The sequence below is a fragment of the Labeo rohita genome, chromosome 5 (genome assembly GCF_022985175.1).
Source record: "Labeo rohita strain BAU-BD-2019 chromosome 5, IGBB_LRoh.1.0, whole genome shotgun sequence".
Classification (NCBI taxonomy): Eukaryota; Metazoa; Chordata; class Actinopteri; order Cypriniformes; family Cyprinidae; genus Labeo; species Labeo rohita.
In genome coordinates, this window is record NC_066873.1 from 41,416,550 (window position 1) to 41,440,285 (window position 23,736).

Here is a 23,736-nt window from a genome sequence, read left to right on the forward strand (position 1 = left end):
CTTCTGCAGCGATGAAGGATGATTTTGAAATGATTTTTGAAATTGAGGGTGAAAATATGATTGGAGTCTTTCGACATACCCTAACTGTCTTAAGTCAGAATACACAGATTTTTGTATTTTTTAATGAAAATAACCGATTGTTTCGCTAGAGAAGACCCTTCTTCTTCGGTTGGGATCGTTTGAAGCCGCATTTCAACTGCATTTTGGAAGTTCCATTATATTAAATATTTTCCTCAAAAAACATAATTTCTTTACGACTGAACAAAGAAAGACATGAACATCTTGGATGACGAGGGGGTGAGTATAATAAGTTGTTTTGGAAGTGGACTTCTCCTTTAATGATGGTGTGATCAGATCTCTGTGGCTCCTTGTGCATACTGGATTTTTACAATTCATCGCAAAATGAATGTCAGAAACATACACTGATATTTCCTACTGGCACACTGAAGCAAAAGATATGAATAACATTTGTGAATAATCTGGTGTTTTTTTACGGCATCATTTTTTGTCTCTGTTGAAATCACTCTTTTTTGCTTTTCTCCTTTGATCTAAAACAGCAACGCATTATGAAGAATTTGCACATTTTAAAGAAGATGTAGAGGACTACAGTCAGGATAGTGATGAGAAAAGCGAACACATCCAGACAGTGGTACTGGTACCAGGTAAGGTTGTGGGCCTCGACACGCAGGTGTTTAGCGCCTTTATTGCGCATGATGAACTCAATCCAGAACACAGACTCATCCAAAGGCTTTATCGGTCTGTCATGATGAATCCTGAACAAATCCATAGCATTTCTTTATACCTGTGGGGATGAAAACAAATACTGTTATATGTCTGTGTATACAGTGCATATGTAGAGAGAACAATGAGTCCTTAAAATATATAGTGACTTATGAGGGATCATTAATGACGGCATTGAGTTTATCCAACAGGTCTTGTGGCTGTGTGGTTTTAATGTTGTCTATGACAACAGCAGCCCCTTTGGCCTTCATATGAACCAAACTATCAGGCTGGTCAGCAAACAAGGGGATCCCAACCATTGGAACACCATGATAAATGGCCTCATGTACGCCATTAATGCCTCCATGAGTGATGACTGCTCTAGTTTTGGGGTGACCTGAATCAGGTAACAAACACAGGTAATAAAGACAATAAACAGTAAAATACATACTTTTATTTTAAGCAGAAATACATTCACAAACTATAACACAAACCCAATAAATCATTCTGAGGGATCCACTTATAGATTCTGGTGTTTTCACCAAGAGTATCTGGCTTCTCTCCACCATATCGCCATAAAACCTGCAACACATTTACACAACCACACTCTCAACTGATCAATGGATATTGACAAAGACATTATAGAAAATCACTACTGGAGTAAATGTGGAAATTTACTTTTAATTGTGACTAAATTAACCTTGCTGAATAAATTAATTTAAATTGAGGTTAATACTTTCACTCATTCCAATCACATTAAGAAGCAGTGCTTATTTGTTCATGATATGTGGATAGAAATGATGTAAAAATGATCACTTACCTTCTGTGGAATCTGTGCCAGTGCGGAGGCGATCATAATGCTAATTTCTTTGGGCATTTTGTCTACCAAAGACCCCAGACTGAAGACCACAATCCCATCATCCCCTGAGCTCTGTACAAACTCCTCCATGTCCTAAAAAAGACCTCAACTTATGCTGTGAATACCGAGTTAACGGGATTGAATCGATTCAGACTGGTCACTGAGTCATCATCTAACTCACTCAACTGCAAGTTATCCATATAAATAATGAATCTGAATTTGAATGTTAAAAAAAAGACAGACCCACCTCGGGTAATGGTTTGGCTGGGGTGCAGTGAAGGCCTCCGACATATTTGAAGCTGGGCAGGAATGGCCGTTGAAACTCAAAATCCCAGTAGTTTCTGATTAACCAGATATCAGCTTTACCCATCATCTCACAGTAGGAAGTGGGTCGTCCAGGAAAGAAGAATGCTTTACAGCTTTACACACGTTATTTTTGCATAGTATTTTAGACATGCTTAACACATCCTGCATCTGTAGAAATAGGAATCACAGCTGTAAATGATAAAACATCATGTCTACAATAAGGCACTTAAAATAGCAATGCATTTTAAACATTTTAGTTTCAGTACTTCATTATTTTTGCAGGGGAACCTGCTGTTCCATATGGAAGCCCGTTTCTGCCACTGAATAAAAAATAAAAAAAGGTTATTGTGATATGTTATCTCACAATTCTGACATTTTTTTCTTAGAATTGTGAGATATAAACTGGCAATTGTGAGTTATTAAGTCAGAATTGTGAGATGTAAACTTTGGACTTTATAACTCGCAATTGCAATTAGTATCTGACCACATATTCACTCTTTTTCTAGGGCCAAACACAGTGAGCAGAGAAATAAAACAGACTACGAGTCTCATGACTGGCAGATAGACTATGAGATCATCTATTTCCAGCTTCAACATATACTGTCTGATATAATTATTAACATAGTATATAGATCATAACAAGTCATGGCACTCATAAAACAATGTATTAGGGTAAATGGTAGAGGCCAAAGAGAAAAGGAAGCAGGTTCATACACACAGCTTTTAATATTTATTTTGTTTTTAGAAAAACCTGGAAAAAACATTTATCAGATATTATCTAAAGTTGTATGCATTGTATTTGTGTGAAAAGCCAAAGATAAACTGAAACAGACTTCTTGTGTACATATGTATACAAATAAAACACAAATGCTGCATTAATATGAAACTCAAAGACTCAGACGGCAGACCAGTACTAATACAAGTCATTCTAAGAAATTAGATAATAGTCAATTATCTTTTTTTTCCTTCCTTTTTTTTTTTTTTTGCAGATGAGACATTACTTTTACATTTATACATTTCTAATCCATGTGAGTATTGTAATGTGGGGTTGGATAGATTTTCCAATGGAACAAATTAAACTGTTACAAAAACATCACAGATTTCTCTGCACAGACATGTCCTGGTTTACTTTGATAAAAAAAAATCAATTTACAACTAAATTCTTTTCTACAGATTAAAAAAACAGTGCCATCAAAAATGAAACATCTGCAATTAAATACCACATAAAGAAGTCAGAAATGCATGCCGTTGATAATCTTTTTCTCCAGTGAGCTATTAACTTAAAAATGTGTTTATTGCGGAGCTGAATTTGAGAACCAGGTCATTCCAACCTGGAATGTAGCGCACAAGAAATATGAACTATTTTATAGAGCTTTTAGTACTGATTAGAACTTGATAGACTCCAGAACTTTTTTTGTATGTGTAACTCAGTATTGAATTCAGAACATTGCTTTAACTCACCAAAATACTCAGTGTAATAGTTGTCCATTCTTTTCCACATCACAAAGGAAAAGACATCTTGAGTAAAGTAGAGGTACATATTTTTGATTCGCTCTCTAAAGCTCATCTTGTCTGTGAGTTTAGTCATGGCTCCAGGAATAAATGATGGTGGAGATGGCATCTGACCACACTTCTGCTCTAAAATATAAGCATTGGTGAAGTGGAAAGTGTAAACCAGGGGAACGTTCAGCTCCTCAGCCACAATATCGCTGCATTGGAAGTGCGGATCTGACAGAACAATGTCAAACTTTCCATTCTGCAATTTGTCCATCAACTCTGGAGATTTGATAATACCATCACAGTATGAGAAAGCCATATCCTGATGTTTGAAAGCAAGCTCGTAGAATTTAATTTGATACTGCAAGAAGTTTAACTTATCAGACGCATACGCTGAGAAATGTACAAGTTCCTCAAGGAAGTCGTGCATGTCCTGTGCAGTCATGGACACGCTGAAGTGCTGGTAGGAGAAGCGATCTGATTCTTTGGTATCCATGAAAGAAGAGGGATTTGGCACCAGCACTGTGACATCATGTCCCTTGTCAATCAATTTTTCCAAAATAATCTTCAGATTGATCCAGTGACTGCCTCCAATAGGTCAAACTAAAATACTCCCACATTCTCCAAGACTGAACACAAATAGCAAGTAGACACAGAACAGCGATTAGAAGTCTCATGATTACCAGCAACTGAATGTGTGATCACTTTATGTCCTTTCATCTATATTCCAAAATGTATAATTATTAACCAGTATATAGACTTGAGAAATATAAGATGCCATAGCTTTCATAAATCATTAAACTGCATTGGTAAAAGGTACACAATTATGGTCCATCTTTTTTCTCACCCTTTTTCTTTTAAATTAACTATCCTCAATGGCCAGCTATGGTGTCATCTGGATTCTGTAGTTAATTTTCTGATGCTTTTATTGTAGGATATATTTCAGCCATGAGAGAATTCTTTCAAAAAAATCTTACCGACTGACATAAACTGATTTCTCCAAGTGGCACGCTGAAGTAAAAGATATGAATAACATTTTCTGAATAACTGGGCATGCCCAAGATGTACGGTTCTGTACATACAAACTATTTCAATTTTAGTACCAGTCGAAATCAATCACTCTTTTTTGCTTTTCCTCTTTGATCTAAAACAGCAACGCATTATGAAGAATTTGCACATTTTAAAGAAGATGTAGAGGACTACAGTCAGGATAGTGATGAGAAAAGCAAACACATCCAGACAGTGGTACTGGTACCAGGTAAGGTTGTGGGCCTCGACACGCAGGTGTTTAGCGCCTTTATTGCGCATGACGAACTCAATCCAGAACACAGACTCATCCAAAGGATTTATTGGTCTGTCATGATGAATCCTGGACAAACGCATTGCATTCTCTTTATACCTGTGGAGATGAAAACAAATACCATTATATGTCTGTGTATACAGAGCATATGTAGAGAAAAAATAGAGCACTCAAAATATCTAGACTGAATCCAAAGTGACTTACGAGGGATCATTAATGACAGCATTGAGTCCATCTACTAGGTCTTGCGGCTGTGTGGTTTTGATGTTGTCCATGATAACAGCAGCACCTTTGGCCTTCATATGAACCAAATTATCAGGCTGGTCACCAAATAAAGGGATCCCAACCATTGGAACGCCATGATAAATGGCCTCATATATGCCATTAGTGCCTCCATGAGTGATAAATGCTTTAGTTTTAGGGTGACCTGAATCAGGAAACAAACATGGGAAAACCAAGCAAAAGCAAAAGTTAATAATTTTATGTTTTTATGTATTTTAGTAGTAGTATCAAATCACAAATTTTAACACAAACCCAATAAATCATTCTGAGGGATCCACTTATAGATTCTGGTGTTTGCACCAAGAGTATCTGGCTTCTCTCCACCATATCGCCATAAAACCTGCAACACATTTACACAACCACACTCTCAACTGATCAGCAGATAAAGACAAAAAGAATTTGAGATTTGAATTGTGACAAAATTAACCTTTCCTCATCAAGAAGCAGGGCTTATGCAGTCATGACATAATGATGAAAAGGGATGGCTGGTTACCTTCTGTGGAATCTGTGCTAGTGCAGAGGCGATCATATTACTCGTCTCTTTAGGCATTTTATCTATCATTGACCCCAGACTGAAGACGACAATCCCATCATCCCCTGAGCTCTGTGCAAACTCCTCCATGTCCTATATATAAAAGACTACAGTGACTACATAATACATTTCTGCAAAATGTAAAATATATGCTGCTGCAGGTACAATTCACTGCAGTTTTTCAGGTAAAATAATGGCGCTTTTAACTATTAAAAGCAGCTGATATAAGTCCTAAGGTGGCAAAAGGGTTACATCCCCTGATAACAGTGGAAACAGCTTAAAATACACCGTAATTTTTGCTCATAAATATAGAAGTGATACATCATTCAAAATTGTAACAGGTCTATTATTATTTGTATACACTGACAATATTAACAAAACGTTTTTGTAAAGAAAACAAACACTATATGCTTTCTGCCGTTTCGAACTCTGTTCTGAAATACATCACAAAAATAAACCTAAACTCAGCATATAGGCGACTTGTCTCACAGACATGAGAAATATATCTATAGAAAGGCAATTCAAATCAAAAACAAAAACTCTCTCATCAAGTAATTCGTCTGAAAGCTGTATTTCTCTCTATGTATCATCTTTACACCCGACTTTGATCAGAAAAAATAGTTTATCAATAAATAATTAAAATATATCCTTACTATTTTGTGAGGTTGCAGTCTATATAAAATGTACGTTTTAGTGCCACGTTAAAAAAAATCTAAGATTATAAGATTAAAGTTGTAATCTTTTGAGAATAATGTCAGAATATTTTGAGAATAAAGTCAAAATGTTTTAAGAATAAAGTCAAAATTATAATAATTCATTCGTAGCAATTACGAGATTAAAGTTATAATATTTTGAGAGTATATTCCAGCCTATTGTGCATGTAAATGGCCAGATGGGGGCATCTGGAAGTCTCAGCTTTACAAATCTGTCAGTTTTATAGCGAAATACAAACAAAATGTATATTACAATAATGTGTTTTTCATGCTCTTCAATGTGGTGTAACACTGTATTCGTCTAAGCACCATGTGAATCAGTCATCTTTCTGATTACACTGAGACATTAGTTTCATTAAATTAGGCTATACTGCTTTTTTCATTCCTTCTGATGTTCCTTCACGTTTGTATTGTGCTATAAACTTGAAACAAAGAGGAAAAACACATTTATAATTTGTATTTCATGATAGAACTGACAGAATTTGAAAGCTGAGCTGAGTTATATTAAAAGCAACACATTTATTCTGATTACTGGGCGCTGCGAAAAATGAATGGAAGACGTTAAATATTATGTAAAATCATTTACTGTGTTATACCGTGAATAAAACAGCTTGTGAAGTCACTTTTATACCTCAGAGAAGACAATACTATAACTTATGCTAACGAGTTGGAGTCCACTTCAACCTTTAAAATGTTTTATTGTTGTTTTTAATTAAATACGTGAGGAATAAAAGACTGGACCCCACAGACATTTTATATTAAAAGTAGCAAAAGCACAAACTTTATTGCTATTATTTGGTGGACAAATATTGCACTACAAATAGGCCTAATGAATGCAAATGAAGACGTGAAATATTATTTCCAAGCATACTGTCCCAAACTGATTCCCAAACAATTTACTCTTATGAGCCATTTGTTTTAAAGGAGAAGTCCACTTCCAGAACAAAAAAATGACTTTGTACTCACTCACCCCCTTGTCATCCAAGATGTTCATGTCATTCTTTCTTCAGCCATAAAGAAATTATGTTTTTTTTGAAGGAAACATTTCAGGATTTTCTCCATATAATGGACTGATATGGTGCCCTGAGTTTGAACTTCCAAAATGCAGTTTAAATGCGACTTCAAACGATCCCAAATGCAGTTGTAAACGATCCCAGCCGTGGAAGAAGGGTCTAATTTAGCGAAACGATCAGTAATTTTCATAAAAATAATACAATTTATATACTTTCTAATGACTAATGCTTGTCTGAACTGTTTTTTTTTTTTTTTTCCCCGTTCATGACAGTTAGGGTATGTCGAAAAACTCCCATCTCATGTTCTCCCTCAACTTCAAAATCGCTCTATATCGCTGTTTTACCTTTTTTGTTGAGGGTGTTTGATCTTCTTTGCATGTTCACATTGCAAAGACTGTGTCGGTACTTCTGCAGTGATGTATGATGATTTTGAAATGATTTTTGAAGTTTTTGACATACCCTAACTGTCCTATGTCAGAATACACAGAGTTCAGGGAGAGCAAGACAAGACGAGCGTTTGAGATTAAAAAGTATTTAAATTGTATTTTTTAATGAAAATAATCTATCTTTTCACTAGATAAGACCCTTCTCCCTTGGCTGGGATTGTTTACAACCGCATTTGGGATCGTTTGAGGCTGCATTTAAACTGCATTTTGGAAGTTCAAACTTGGGGCACCATACAAGTCCATTATATGGAGAAAAATCCTGAAATGTTTAACTCAAAAAACATAATTTCTTTACAGCTGAAGAACATCTTGGATGACCAGGGGGTGAGCACATTATCTGTAAATTTTTGTTCTGGAAGTGGACTTATTTAATAAACTGGTTCAGAAAAGCTGAAATGAGTTAACTGAACTGCATCTGTTCAGACAGGTCACTGATCATCTCACACAACTGCAGTGAAATAATGATAACTCCTTATGGACCTGTAGGTTTGTTTTATGAAATTAAAATCTCCTTTTTATGGTAAAAAAAAAAAAGACAGACCCACCTCAGGTAATGGTTTGGCAGGGGTGCAGTGAAGCCCTCCAACATATTTAAAGTTGGGCAGGAATGGCCGGGGAAACTCAAAATCCCAGTAGGTTCTGATTAACCAGATATCAGCTTTACCCATCATCTCACAATAGGAAGTGGGCCGTCCTGGAAAGAAGACTACTTTAGACAAGCTTAATTCATCTTGCATCAACAGCACATAAGAAACACAGATGTAAATGCCATGTGAGTGAAGTATGACATAATGACTAAAATAACTGGCTGATGGGACAAGTCCTAAACCTTTCATTTGATGACTATCAGCATGACTATATAAAAGTGCATCCCTTACATCTGTACATGCAAATGATGTCAGTGTGTCACTGATCATTTTCCCTTTCACAGTGTATGAAAAAATGTTCTGGGTTTAATACAATATAACAGGGGTGGCGAACATCGGTCCTGGAGAGCCGCAGCCCTGCATAGTTTTGCTTCAACCCTAATAAAACACACCTGAACAAGCTAATCAAGCTCTGAAGGGTTACTAGAAAGCAACAGACACGTGAGTTTTAATCAGGGTTGGAGCTGAACTCTGCAGGGCTGCGGCTCTCCAGGACCGGAGTTCGCCACCCCTGCAATATAAGCTCTATCAATTGATTCTGTGGCATGTTGATTACCCTTGAAAATAATAATAATAATAATAATTAAAAAAAAATTATTTACAGTAGAGCACTTAAAAAGCAGAGTCATGCACTTTTAACTTTATATATTTTGTTTGCACCAGTGAATTATTATCCAGCTTAAAACTACATGAGGTGACAATTTATTTGTCAATGAACTCTCTCCAAAACCTTTCTTTAACTCACCAAAATGTTCACTGTAATAGTTGTCAAATTTTTTCCAAGCAATAATGCAAAAAGGATCTACAAATAGGTAGAAGAGCATATTGATGATTCGCTCTGTAAAGCTCATTTTGTCCGTGAGTTTACTCATTGCTCCAGGAACAAATGATGGTGGAGCTGGTAACTGACCACACAGCCGCTCTGTGGCGTGAGCTATGGAGAATCGGAAGGTAAAAACCAAGGGAACGTTCAGCTCCTCAGCCACAATTTCGCTGCACGGGTACATCGGATCTGACAGAACAACCTCAAACTTTCCATTCCGCAGTTTGTCCATCAACTCTGGTGATTTGAGAATGCCATCACAGTATGACAAAGACATCTCTTGATGTTTGGAACCAATCTCAAAGAATTTCATTTGAATCTGCAGTAAGTTTAACTGATCCATCTCGTACACTGAGAAATGAAGAAGTTCATCAAGAAAGTCTTGCATGTCCTGTGGAGATGCAGACACACTGAAGTGCTGAAAGGAGAAGCGATCCGATTCTTTGGCTTTCATGAAGAGAGCACCATCTGGCATCAGCACGGTAACATTGTGTCCCCTATCAATCAACGTTTCCAACACGATCTTCAGATTGATCCAGTGACTGCCCTCAGTATACCAAACTAAAACATTCCCACATTCTGCAGGGCCGAACACAGCGAGCAGAGAAAGAAAACACACTACGAGTTTCATGATTACGAGATAGACTGAGAGATCATCTGTGTCCAGTCTTAACATGTACTGCCTGGTATAATTATTAACCTAGTATATAGATCATGACAAGTCATGGCACTCATAAATCAATAGTGTATTAAGGTAAAAGGTAGAGGCCAAATAGAAAGGTAAAGCAGGTTCATAAACATAGCTTTTATGTAATGTTGTATGCATCACATTTATACATTTGCCCCACCCTATGTATCTCATTCATGGTGGCAGAGAAAACTTATTACAATTTCTGCATATTTGCATCATTCTGCATGAAGATCATACATGCAAGGGCCAATGAAATTCATGCAACATTTTCTCCTTATATGGCATCGGACATTCACCCACTCTGAACGGAAAGCAAACAAGAAAAGTCTGCTTATTGTAAGTGACTTTGGGCTTTTTTTTTTGGCATATGTGACCATGGACCACAAAAGCAGTCATAAGGGTCAATTTTTCGAAATTGAGATTTATACATCACCTGAAATCTGAATAAATAAGCTTTCCAATGATGTATAGTTTGTTAGGATAGGAGAACACTTGGCTGAGACACAACTATTTGAATGTATGGAATCTGAAGGTGCAATAAAATAAAAATATTGGGAAAATCGCCTTTAAAGCTGTCCAAATGAATTTCTTAGCAATGCATATTAGTAATCAAAAATTAAGTTTTGATATATTTACAGTAGGAATTTTATGAAACATCTTTATCGAATATGATCTTTACTTAATTTCCTAATGTTTTCTGGCATAAAAGAAAAAAATCTTGACCCATACAATGTATTTTTGGCTATTGCTACAAATAGACCCCAGCGACTTAATACTGGTTTGGTGGTCCAGGGTCACATATGGATTTGCTGTTTTGGGGCTTATTTCCAGAATACAGTTGCATATTTGGGCCTATTAGTGGTTAGCACGCATACTAAATGTATGACCTTTATGTTTTGTTTTTATGAGCTGTTTGGACTCTCATTCTGACGGCACCCATTCACTGCAGATGATCCATTGGTGAACAAGTGACGTAATGCTAAATTTATCCAAATTTGTTCCAATGAAGAAACATCTTCAACTTCTTGTTCTGATGTATTAAGTCTGTCTTATAATGTAATCACAGACATACTTGATTATAGTAAGATCAGTGTGTAGACCATACCGTCTGTTGTCAGACTCCAAAAATCTTGCTGGAATATTTCAGTTCATTAACTGGAAACATGAATTGATATTTCCAACTGGTACACAAAAGAAGAAGATGTAAATAACATTTGTGAAGTTTCTAGCGTGCCCAAGATGTACAGCACTGTATATATGAACTATATCGATATTTGTATCAATCACTCTTTTTTACTTTTCCTCTTTGATCTAAAACAGCAACACATTATTAAGTATTTGCACATTTTAAAGAAGATGTAGAGGACTACAGTCAGGATAGTGATGAGAAAAGCGAACACATCCAGACAGTGGTACTGGTACCAGGTAAGGTTGTGGGCCTCGACACGCAGGTGTTTAGCGCCTTTATTGCGCATGACAAACTCAATCCAGAACACAGACTCATCCAAAGGCTTCACTGGTCTGTCATGATGAATCCTGGACAAACGCATAGCATTTTCTTTATACCTGCAGAGATGAAGACAAATACACAAATGTCTGTGTATACTGTATAGTGCATTTGTAGAGAGAACAGCGACTGCTTAAAATATCTACACTGAAATCTTATTATAGTTGTACAAAGAATTCAGCTTACGAGGGATCATTAATGACGGCATTGAGTCCATCCACCAGGTCTTGAATCTGCATCCTGTTGAAGTCCATGACAACAGCAGCACCTTTGGCCTTCATATGAGCCAAATTATCAGGCTGGTCAGCAAACAAGGGGATCCCAACCATTGGAACGCCATGATAAATGGCCTCATATATGCCATTAGTGCCTCCATGAGTGATGAATGCTCTGGTTTTGGGGTGACCTGAATCAGGAAAGAAAACATGGATAGACAAGATTACGTTGTTTGGCAAAAGGTAATCAGTAGTGTCTATTAGTTTTATTTAAATGCCTGTGGCATTGAATTAAATGTAGCATTATTCAGTTAGCTAGCTCTTGAAAAATACATTACAAACCCAATAAATCATTCTGAGGGATCCACTTATAGATTCTGGTGTTTTCACCAAGAGTATCTGGCTTCTCTCCACCATATCGCCATAAAACCTGCAACACATTTACACAACCACACTCTCAACTGATAAGTGTATACTGAAAAAGAGATTAAAAAGAATCACTTGTTGACCTAGGAGGACTGAAAACTTCTACTTTTCTTCTAATTAAATTTTCAAGAAGCAGGGTTAATAAAATATGGAAAGAACATAAGAATGCAAGGACAGTGAATAACCTTCTGTGGAATCTGTGCCAGTGCGGAGGCAATCATGTTGCTCCTGTCTTTGTCTAACTTGTCTATCATAGACCCCAGACTGAAGACCACAATTCCATCATCCCCTGAGCTCTGTACAAACTCCTCCACGTCCTACACAGAAACAAGGGTGTTCAATAGCTTCTCTTTTTGCTGCAATGATTTAAATACCAAGTACTACATAGGATAATGTTGTAATAGCTATATGCATGTTCAGAAATGAAATTAACATTTATGCATTTACTACTCTAGAGAAAATAGCTGGTGCGTGTCACCATATCAGTAATTGAATGTTATCATTCCCACCACACTCAACTTAAGTAGTAAATAACAACCCTACAGTACAAACTCTTTATGGTCTCTGAGAACAAAGGTACCCAGTTTGTCATTTCTCATTGCAAAGATGTAAAAGGTGAACCTGCTGCTGAATCACCCTCTTCGCTTAGTGTTTAGTTATTTCTGTAGGCGTAAAGGAATATTATATCCCCCAAAAATGAACATTTTATGAACATTTACTCATCCTCAGGCCATCCTGGACGTAGATGATTTTGTTTCTTCATTGGAACAGATTTGGAGAAATGTAGCATTACATCACTTGCTCACCAATGGATTCTTTGCAGTGAATGGGTGCCGTCAGAATTAGAGTCCAAACAACTGATAAAAACATCATAATAATCCACAATAAATCCAGTCCATCAAGTAACATATTGTTAAGAGTAAAGCTGAATGTTTGCAAGAAGTAAATCCATCAATATGTTTTTTAACTTCAAACCATTGGCTAAAATAAGTCCACAGAGTGAGTGGGAAAGTAAATTCTCTGAATCAGGAGAGAAACATGCACAGATCAAGCAAAAATAGTCTTCTAAACAAATATGTGGGTGGATTTTGATGTGAGAAGACAACATTTAACAAGCGATTTTGGACTTGTATTTTGGAAGCAGTGGTTAAAATTTAAGTTTAAATGCCTTAACGATAGATTTGATTTTTACAAATACACAGCTTTTCACTTCACAAGGTGTTAACTGATGGACTGGAGTGGTGTGGATTACTTGTGGATTATTGTGATGTTTTTATCAGCTGTTTAGACTCTCATTCTGACGGCACCCATTCACTGCAAAGGATCCATTGGTGAGCAAGTGATGTAATGCTACATTTCTCCAAATCTGTTCTGATGAAGAAACAAGCTCATGTACATTTTGGATGGCCTGAGGGTGAGTACATGTTCAGTGAATTTCAATGTTTGGGTGAATTATTTCTTTAAAGGAGAAGTCCACTTCCAAAACAAAAATTTACAGATAATTTACTCACCCCCTTGTCATCCAAGATGTTCATGTCTTTCTTTCTTCAGTCGATAAGAAATTATGTTTCTTGAGGAAAACATTCCCTAATTTTTCTCCATGTAGTGGACTTCAGTGGTGTCCCCAAGTTTGAACTCCCAAAATGCAGTTTAAATACAGCTTCAAATGGCTCTAAACAATCCCAGCCCATCTGTCATTTTTGAAACAAACAGACAATTTATTTACTTTTCAACCTCAAACGCTCGTCTTGTCTCGTCTCTGCGATGCGCTTGCATAGTCTGTGTAATCCATGTCAATACAGTTAGGGTATGTCAAAAAAAACTCCTGTCTCGTTTTCTTCTTTAATGTCAAAATCGTTCTATATCGCTTTTTAATCTTTTTTTGTAAAGGGCATTTGATCTTCTCTGCATGTTCACTTTGTAAACACTGGGTCGGTACTTCTGCAGCGATGTAGGATGATTTTGAAGTTGGGAAAGAAAACAAGATGAGAGTTTTTCGACATACCTTAACTGTATTGATCGTATTGAACCGGAAAAAACGAGTTCACGCAGACTTAGACAAGACGAGCGTTCGAGGTTAAAAAGTATATAAATTGTCAATTTGTTTCAAAATGACCGATCATTTTGCTAGATAAGACCCTTCTTCCTCGGCTGGGATCGTTTAGAGCCATTTGAAGCTGCATTTAAACTACATTTTGGAAGTTCAAACTTGGGGGCACCATTGAAGTCCACTATATGGAGAAAAATTCGGGAATGTTTTCCTCAAGAAACATAATTTCCTATCGACTGAAGACAGAAAGACATGAACATCTTGGATGACAAGAGGGTGAATAAATTATCTGTACATTTTTGTTCTGGAAGTGGACTTCTTTAATGTTAATTGGATTCCTATTTGGCTTTTCCTGATTTAATGATTCAAAGCATGTGTCTCATGAAGTTCTGGTTCTGGTTTATTTTACAAGGACTATGAAGACAGATCCACCTTGGGTAACGGTTTGGCAGGGGTGCAGTGAAGGCCTCCAACAAATTTGATGTTGGGCAGGAATGGCCGTGGAAATTCAAAATCCCAGTAGGTTCTGATTAACCAGATATCAGCTTTACCCATCATCTCACAAAATGAAGTGGGCCGTCCTGGAATAAAAAAAAAAAAAATTTAAACAACAAAATTGCAGTTTCTAGAAGTTGTAGAGTATTTAACTTACCAAAATATTCAGTGTAATAATTGTCGATTTTTTTCCACAGACTAATGGCCAAAGCATCTTGAGAAACGTAGAAGAGCATATTAATGATTCGCTCTGTAAAGCTCATCTTGTCCGTGAGTTTACTCATGACTCCAGGAACAAATGATGGCGGAGCTGGCATCTGACCACACAGCCGCTCAAAAGTGTGAGCGATAGAGAACCGCAACGTGTAAATGAAGGGAATGTTCAGCTTTTCAGCTACCGCCTCGCTGCACGGGTAGATCGGATCGGTCAGCATGACGTCAAACTTCCCATGCTGCAATTTGTCCATCAACTCTGAAGACTTCAGAACGCCATCACAGTATTTAAGACTCAAATCTAGATCTTTAGAGAACAGCTGGTAGAATTTGATATGAATTTGCAGCAAGTTTAAATGTTCCATCTCATACATTGAGAAATGTAAAAAATCCTCAAAGGAGTCTTCTACATCCTGTGCCGATAGGGACACGTTGAAGGGCTGGTAGGAGAAGCGATCCGATTCTTTGGCTTGCATGAAAAGAGAGGCGTCTGGCACCAGCACTGTGACATCGTGTCCTCTGTCAATCAGTGCTTCCAACACGATCTTCAGATTGATCCAGTGACTGCCCTCAGTAAACCAAACTAAAACATTCCCACATTCTGCAGGGCCGAACACAGCGAGCAGAGAAAGAAAACACACTACGAGTCTCATGATTGCCAGCGATAAGGTGTGATCACTCAGTGTCTCACTACCATGTATTGTAAGACTCTGTATAATCATTAACATAGAAGAGCAAAGTCATGGCAGAGATCAATCAATAAAATGTTCAGGTAAAAGGTACTTATCTACTTATTTATCTGTTATAAGATTATTTCTAAATGTGTTGTTGATATAACATCTCCAGCAGTGCAAAAACATTATTATACTGTACATGCAAGTTTAAAAAACATATATGGAATTTACTTTAGAATATTTGTGACAGCGTTTATTCGAACAGCAAATAAGCACCTGCGTCTAACAGAGTGTTTAATGGGTTAATTATCGCAATAACACACCGTCCACATTTGTTTCACTTTCTAACGTTGCGTGAATGATTTTCACCGCTTTCTGTGGTTAGCGTTTCGTTTCCGTCAATAACGCGACAAGGGGTCCCTCTTCTCCGGCCATTACGAACCAAACTTGTCCCGATTACCAACAGCGGCCAGACCCAAATATGGTATGCGCTCTTCCTAACGCTTCTGAAGTTTTTCAAAATAAAAGCAGGCAGTTACCCATACAGTAAGAGGATCAAAAAAGTTCTACAAAGTTATCCTAAGACAAGAATGGGTGTTGTTTTGGTTTTAGGAAAACTTTAATGAAATGTTTTGATCCACTGTAGTTCATGTTTTGAGTAGTGATGGTGATGGATGACCACAACTACAGCACAGATATGCTGTCTGAAATATAATTTATACTATATTTTAATAATTTTGTTTTTATATTCCTATTTTGAATGAAATTATATAGTTATATATATGTTATATATATATATGTTACATACACTATTAGTCAAAAGTTTTTGAACAGTAAGATTTTTTTTTTTTAGATTTTTAGTCTCTCCTGCTCACCAAGCCTGCATTTATTTATTCCAAAATACAACAAAAGCAGTAATGCTGTGAAATATTTTTACTATTTAAAATAACTGCTTTCCACTGTTTTCCAGTGTAAAAATGTAATTTATTCCTGTGATTAAAGCTGAATTTTGACCATCATTACTTCAGTCTTCAGTGTCACATGATCCTTCAGAAATCATTCTAATATATGCTGATTTGCTGTTCAAACATTCATTCTTCTTATTATTATTTAAAACAGTTGAGTAAATTTTATCAGGATTCTCTAATAAATAAAAAGATCCAAAGATCAGCATTTATCTGAAGTGAAAAGCTTTTGTAACATTATACACTATACAATTCAAAAGCTTTTTTTGGAAAGTAATTATAGAAATGAATACTTTTATTTAGCAAGAATGCTTTAAATTGATCAAAAGTGATGATAAGGGCATTCATAATGTTACAAAAGATTTCTATTACAGATAAATGCTGTTCTTTGGATCTTTCTATTTATCAAAGAATCCTAAAAAAAATTTACTCAACTGTTTTAAATAATAATAATAATAGAATTTGAATTTGCTGTTCTTTCTATTCATCAAAAAAAAAAAAAAAAAAAAAAAAAAATCCTGAAAAAAGTTTTTAACAATAAATGTTTTCTGAGCAGCAAATCAGAATATTAGAATGATTTCTGAAGGATCATGTGACTGGAATAATGATGCTAAAAATTCAGGTTTGAAATCACAGAAATAAATTACATTTTAAAATATATTCAAATAGAAAATACTTATATTAAATAGTAAAAATATTTGTATATTTGACTGTTTTCGCTGTACTTTGAATCAAATAAATGCAGGCTTGGTGAGCAAAAGAGACTTCTTTAAAAAACATTAAAAACTTACAGTTCAAAAACATTTGACTGGTAGTGTATTAATCATATTAATATATTTTAAATAAAAAAAAAATCTATTTATCTAATGATCGAACAACCAATCCTTCCATATCACACACTACCAGACTCCTAAATAATTTCGAGCACAACACATAGAAACATGTAGGCCTACCTTGTTAATAGGAGACGCATGACAAATGAAAACAATGAGTTCTAAAATTGTAATTTTTTTATGCAATATTCTGCAAAAATCCATCAACCAACGGCCCAAACTCTGCATACTGGCTCTGACTGTGGGAAATTACACAGGAAAAAAAATCTGGTCTAGGATTTACTTTGAAATCATTTTCATTCAGAAAAATTCAGAGTAATTTTTGCAAACAATTTCAAAGAAATGTCAAGTAACACATTGAATTAAACATGAACTTTTAAAGCAGAAATACTGTAAAAAGTACAATAAGTACTCCAAAAAGTTTTTTTTTAGGTTTCAGACTAAATGTGTAGCTAATGTATTAACATTGCACTCTTAAAAATAAAGGTTCTTTATAAGCATTGATGGTTCCATTTAGAGCCTTCAACATCCTTAGAACCTTTCCACTGTAAAAAAATATTATTTAAAGGTTCTTCAGAATATGAAAAAGGTTCTTTTCTATGGCATAGCTGCAAAATGCATTTTTGGAATCTTTATTTTTAAGAGTATGGGATTGCAGAACATATTCCTCACTAACAATAATGCTACCAAACGTTTATACTCCATCAAATTTGATTTTATAAAAACAAAATGTTTCAGATGATCCCATTTTCCCCTAATGCAAAATGTTCAAACTTCCTCTGTTGAGTTACAGCATGTTGCTTTTTGAAGTATAGATTTGCCTAATCTGATTACAGATCATTGGTTTGTCAGTGTGCCATAAAAAAAGTGCTCTAGAGGAGAGAGCCGCTGTCCGGCCAACAATGGGCGTCCCTCCAGCCAGCGATGCACCTGCCTGCACTCCAAGCAGCTCTCCTGTCTCGCACAGATAACACTTTCTACCCTCTCTTCCATGCCTCCTTTTATTTTTAGGGGGGCAAATATAAGGATTTATGACCCCTCCAGCCCCCTCTTTTGGAGACAGGGTCTCAGACAGGAGTGGGAAAAATTTAGCATGCAGCATGTGAATTGGTTTAGAAGTATAAAGAGATCAGGGCTAATCGGTTGGCACCAGAGACACTTCTGCATTCAGCCTCCTTTCGGGGAGGGCGACGGAGCGCGGGAGTGAATGCATGCGAGAGAGGGAGGGAGGGAGAAGCCCATGATCTGCTCCATTGTGATAACAGATTTAGGCAGAGTGTGGGGTTCCGATAAGGAAAAGCACACTCAATAGAAGATTAGCCGCATACTTGGAGTAGAACAGTGAAGGAGAGGAGGACACTTGGAAAGAAGAGGAGATGTGTTAGTCATGCTAAAATGGATTCTGTTTATTATTTATTATTAATTGTTACTCGCTTTGCATCACATTAACATTTGCTTTAAATATCAGTTGCTGTGCAACAGAGCTTGAGTCTAATCTTAGCCGATTAATCGATATAAAGCATGGCAAAGCACAATATTTAGATATGGATATTCATTCAAGTCAAATTTATATATAGCACTTTTCACAATACACAAAATTTTCAAAGCAGCTTTACAGAAAATCACGATGGTAATGTTGCATTTAGTGGATAATAGTTTACATTTTGTGACGATACGTGCAATCAAGCAGTTAAGATATGCTATATAGTATGTATTTTCCTATACGAGTATGTATGCAGGTAACGTTGGACATGTTTATATATCTAACTTACTTAAAAAGCTTGGTAATAGTATAGTTTACATTTTGCAATGATAACAGCAAACAATCAATTGGAATTTGGTAAATATGTGTATGCATAATATATTTATGCTGATAAAGTTGGATTTTTATATATTACACTTCATAGAAAACACTGGGTAATAATATAGTTACATTTAGTGAGGAAATCAAGCAGTTGACATTTGCTATAGTTGATATCGGCCAAGGTAAATTGTATGTATGCAGATAAAGTTTTTTATATATCTAACTTTATATATAGAGCTTGTTGATAATACAGTTTACATTTTGTGACAACACAAGCAATCAAAGATGTTGAGATTTGTAATGTAGTATATTGTATGTATGTGGATAAAGTTGTTTATATATCCAACTTTTTATAAAGAGCTGGATGATAATATAGCTACATTTTGTGATGAAAAAAAAATCAAGCAGTTGATATATGCTATATAGTATAGCAACTTTATATATAGAGCTTGCCGATAATATAATTTATATAATAGCAATTTGCTACATAGTATATATCGCCCTAAGTGAGTATATTTTGTGTATAAGAATTAAAGTTGGATATCCAACTTTATATAAAGAGCTGAGCAATAATATAGTTACATTTGTGATGAAATGCAAAAATAAAGTAGTTTAAATTTGCATTATAGTATATATTGCCCTATTGTAGCTTGCCAATAGTGTGTAGTCTACATTTTGTATCGATACAAGCAATCAAGCAGTTAAGATATGCTATATAGTATGTATTCACCTACATGAGTATGTATGCAGGTAACGCTGGACATGTTTATATATCCAACTACATTTTGCGACGATAACAGCAATGAAGCAATTTGCTACATACTATATATCGCCCTAAGTGAGTATATTTTGTGTATAAGAATTAAAGTTGGATATCCAACTTTATATAAAGAGCTGAGCAATAATGTAGTTACATTTGTGATACAATGCAAATATAATGTAGTTTAAATTTGCTTTATAGTATATAGCTTGCCAATAGTGTGTAGTCTACATTTTGTAACGATAAAAGCGATCAAGCAGTTGAAATATGGTATATATTGCTTTAAGTGAGTATATTGCATGCATGAGAATAAAAGAGATAGGTGATAATATAATTATATTTTGCAACACAATTAAAAAAATCTTTTTTGTCAGTTGAGATTTGCTCTAAAGTATGCATCACTTTACATGAATGTACTGTTGGATGTAATATACTGTATAACCCACTAGAGATGTGTGATAATACAGTTTATAGTATCTATTTTTAATTACGCAAACATTGTTAGTTGATAGTGGTTGTTTGAACATTATCTAAACCGGAAGGCTCTAAAAAAGCATTAGCAACCATTCACACACTTGCCAGATGAGCTTCGCTTTCAGTGTTTGGTTTTAGGATCACAAAGTTGCTTTTTTTGTGTTTGCAGTTGTGATTGTGTGTTGTGTTAAATGGTGATTAGTACAGAGGGTCAGCTGCTGATTTCAAATGGGTAAAGTGGTATGAACAGCTGCCCATAAACTCACTCTTCCTCTGTGATGATGGTTTTAACATGGATAAATGAGATTAAATTAAGTATTTTTTTGCACTTTAGGTCAAATGTGGTGTAAAGACTAGAGTGATCTGAACAGAAATGATGGATATGTTTACTTGCAGTGTTACATGCATTTATCCAGTATCATTTAATAAAAGGGTCAGTGTCACAAAGTAATGGCTATGTCATATTTCACCCCAAAATGAAAAAAAGAAAAGAAAAAAGAAATAAATCTGCATGGGGAAATTATATATAGAACAGACCATCTGACTTTCTTAGTACATTTATCCCCCTAAAAATGTCCATTAATATAATGCACAAAAAAAAGAAAGAAAAAAAGTTATACTACAATAATACTGAAAATTATCCTGTCTATATTTTTTGTAATATATATGTTTATATATAATAATTACCTGTATATATTTAATTCAAAACTAAATATATTACCATTAAAACATTAAGTGCTAAATTGGCATAAAAAAGTATTACAATGCAAAATAAAATGAATGTTCCCAAAACTAGGCTTTATATTGCAAAATCATTCCTTATTTTTCTTCTATGTATATCCAACTTTATATATAAAACTTGCCGATAATAATTTACATTTTGCAATGATAACAATCAAGCAGCTGAAATTTGCTATATAGTATATATCGCCGTAAGTGAGCATATTTTATGTATAAGAATTAAAAAGTTGGACATTTTTATATATCCAACTTTATAAAGATGATGATACTAACATGGCTAAATGGCATTTAATTTTTTTTTTTTTTTTTTACATTTTATGTCAAATGCGGTCTAAAGACTACAGTGATCTGAACAGAAATTACGGATATTTTTAATTTCAGTGTTACATGCATTTGTCCAAAATCATCTTATAATAGGTTAAATGTCACATTTCAATGTCACAAAGTAATGGCCAGGTCATATTTAACCTTAAAATTAAATTTGCATGGGGAAAGTCAAGCCTGTACAATAATACAGAAAATTACCCCGTCTTTGATTTTTATATTTTACATGTAATAAAAAAAACTGTATATATTATATTCAGCCATATATTACCATTAAAACTAAAATTAAGTGCTGAACTGGCATTAGAAATTTTACCATGCAAAATAAACGGTCCCAAAACAAGGTTTTATTTTCACCATGCAAAATAACATTCCTTATTTTTCTTACTGGTATTAAAATAAAATTTTGAATAGATACATTTTTTATATGTTTGGATGCAACACAAACATGCACACTCTCTCTTTATGCACCTGATTGGTCACTGACGAGTGTGGATTTTGACTCCAAGATGACCTCTGGCCTTAGACCAAAAGTTAAGCTGTGTCTACAATCCCCTCTCTTATGCGGCTCGGACACTTCCAGAGGTCATCGCTATGGTCACACGGCTCTTAAACAGCGGCTGCAGCGAACAATTATCTGACCACAACATAAAAGCCAATCGCAGTCTTCAGAGCTGACCAATGCATGCACACTGGCTAATACAAACCAGATTGAACAACAGCCTTTTAAGCATTTTAATATCAAACAGACTAATAAATTAATACAATATTTAATTATTGACAAAAAACATTCAACATTTTGTTTTTTAAATAATGAATACACAAAAATAATCTTTGGCAAAACATATTTTGTATTTGTGAATGCAGAGCAGTTTAAACAATAACATTTTCCATTTAATAAATTACAATTTAATATACAACTAGTCACGTGCTGAATCCATTGAAAGCATAAATATTAAATAAAAAATTAAATACAATCAAATAAATTACAGTTTCAATTCTGAGGTTGCCTTCAATCTCAAACAAAACATTCTTGAGTGTCAATTCAGTCAAGGAAATTAAATTACATATTATTAATTACATTTAATACTAAAAAGTATCAGGGAGATCCTTCCAAAGTGCATCCCTGATCATGCATACTGTGTATGTTGTTCAGGGTTTCCACTCCATTACAAAGTGTTTCTGGGTTTCCACAGATCATTTCCAAGCAGGAATAAATGAGTGATTGTGATGTCATAGCGAACATTCCGACTTCCAAAAATCCAGCTTTGTGTTTCCATGGCGATGGAACTTTCAAAAACATCACAGAATCCTCTCATAGAATGTTCAGAACTGTACATTTGTTTTCTTCTACCAGGCTTCTGAACTGTCACAGCTGGATCCGGGTGACGGCGGGTCGGTGTCGCTGGTCCAGGTGCGGTCAGTGCGTAGGTTCTGCATGTTCCCCGTGATCAGCGTGAGGAGCGCGGCTTGCGAGTGAGCCGACGGCTCTCCGCCTTGACTCTCCAGGAGAGTCACCAAGAAGTTGATGTAGCGCATCGCCAGCCGCAGGATCTCGTTTTTGCTAAGCTTTTTCTCGGGCGGGTGCGTGGGGATGAGTTTCCGCAGCTCTGCGAAAGCAGTGTTGACATTATGTTGGCGCCAGCGCTCACGTGTGTTGGTGAACACCTTCCTGGTCATGATACTGCAGTACTTCTGCAAAAAAAAAAAAAAAAAAAAAAAAAAAAACAGACAGTCATGGCATTGTCTGAATATAAGAGCATGGAGAAAAAAGAAAACAATTCTGTTAATAGCAAGAAGTATAAACACTTACCACTTAATGTTGTCTTGAAGCTCTTTATAAGTGTTGGAGCATCAGGCGCGAATTTTCAGTTTTAAAAATCGAAGAAATAGTCCAGATTGCAGGTAAAAACCTGTGACGTGTGTGTTGAGGAAAGATAAAGTAAGGAGCAATAAGCCGCCGTCCTCTCACTCTCAGCTGTCCGACACTCTCTGAACCCTTGAACAAACTCCTCGGATGGAAAACAGGGTGAAGGAAAGCGAGGATGTGAGGGAGGGGTGGGGTCTGGCTTGTGCTCCTCATTTTTATAGTCATGCCGCTGTGTGACGTTGCAGGGTGTGAGCGGGGGAATGATTTTTGCATCTGCCATTAATGCGTTTAAATTGATTAACATAATGCGTCGTGTTTCCATTCACAGCTATAGCATTTGGGGGGGTAAATACAAAGAAATCCAACTTTTTACCAACTGAGCTTGTAAAATAAACTGCAGTCTAGTGTTTAAACCAAGCAGGGTACATTAATGTAAAATAAAAAGCTTTTGTTTTATGCATAAGGACCTGCGCTTAATCTTCAATTCACAGCAGTGTCAAAAACTCTTACTAAATATAAATAAAAATACCATAAAAAATATATGAAGAATAGAAGA

The 23,736-nt window shown here is 35.6% G+C and overlaps 2 protein-coding genes and 1 pseudogene across 3 annotated transcripts; all 3 read right to left on the reverse strand.

The window, feature by feature from the left end:
- Positions 1-305: 305 nt before the first annotated feature.
- LOC127165970 (UDP-glucuronosyltransferase 2C1-like) lies at positions 306-4,022 on the reverse strand (annotated as a pseudogene).
- Positions 3,980-15,895, reverse strand: LOC127165961 (UDP-glucuronosyltransferase 2A1-like). 2 transcript variants are annotated; one of them, XM_051110998.1, is made up of 8 exons: positions 14,680-15,895; positions 14,286-14,287; positions 9,061-9,685; positions 8,214-8,362; positions 5,458-5,589; positions 5,217-5,304; positions 4,887-5,109; positions 3,980-4,781 (listed from the first exon to the last, which is right to left on the reverse strand). In XM_051110998.1, exons 1-8 carry the CDS (start codon positions 15,461-15,463, stop codon positions 4,499-4,501), a joined length of 2,286 nt encoding a protein of 761 aa, XP_050966955.1. In that variant the 5' UTR covers positions 15,464-15,895; the 3' UTR covers positions 3,980-4,498. The 2 variants fall into 2 exon arrangements, with proteins under 2 accessions (XP_050966955.1, XP_050966954.1); XM_051110997.1 differs by lacking the exons at positions 3,980-4,781; positions 4,887-5,109; positions 5,217-5,304; ... (2 more) ...; positions 9,061-9,685; positions 14,286-14,287 and adding exons at positions 9,925-11,395; positions 11,523-11,742; positions 11,894-11,981; positions 12,163-12,294; positions 14,460-14,608 and having other exon boundaries at positions 14,680-15,888.
- Positions 15,896-21,389: 5,494 nt separating this feature from the next.
- On the reverse strand, positions 21,390-23,736 carry tal2 (T-cell acute lymphocytic leukemia 2). Its single transcript, XM_051111007.1, has 2 exons — positions 23,124-23,736; positions 21,390-23,005 (listed from the first exon to the last, which is right to left on the reverse strand). The coding sequence occupies exon 2, from the start codon at positions 22,988-22,990 to the stop codon at positions 22,661-22,663; it is 330 nt and encodes a 109-aa protein (XP_050966964.1). The 5' UTR covers positions 22,991-23,005; positions 23,124-23,736; the 3' UTR covers positions 21,390-22,660.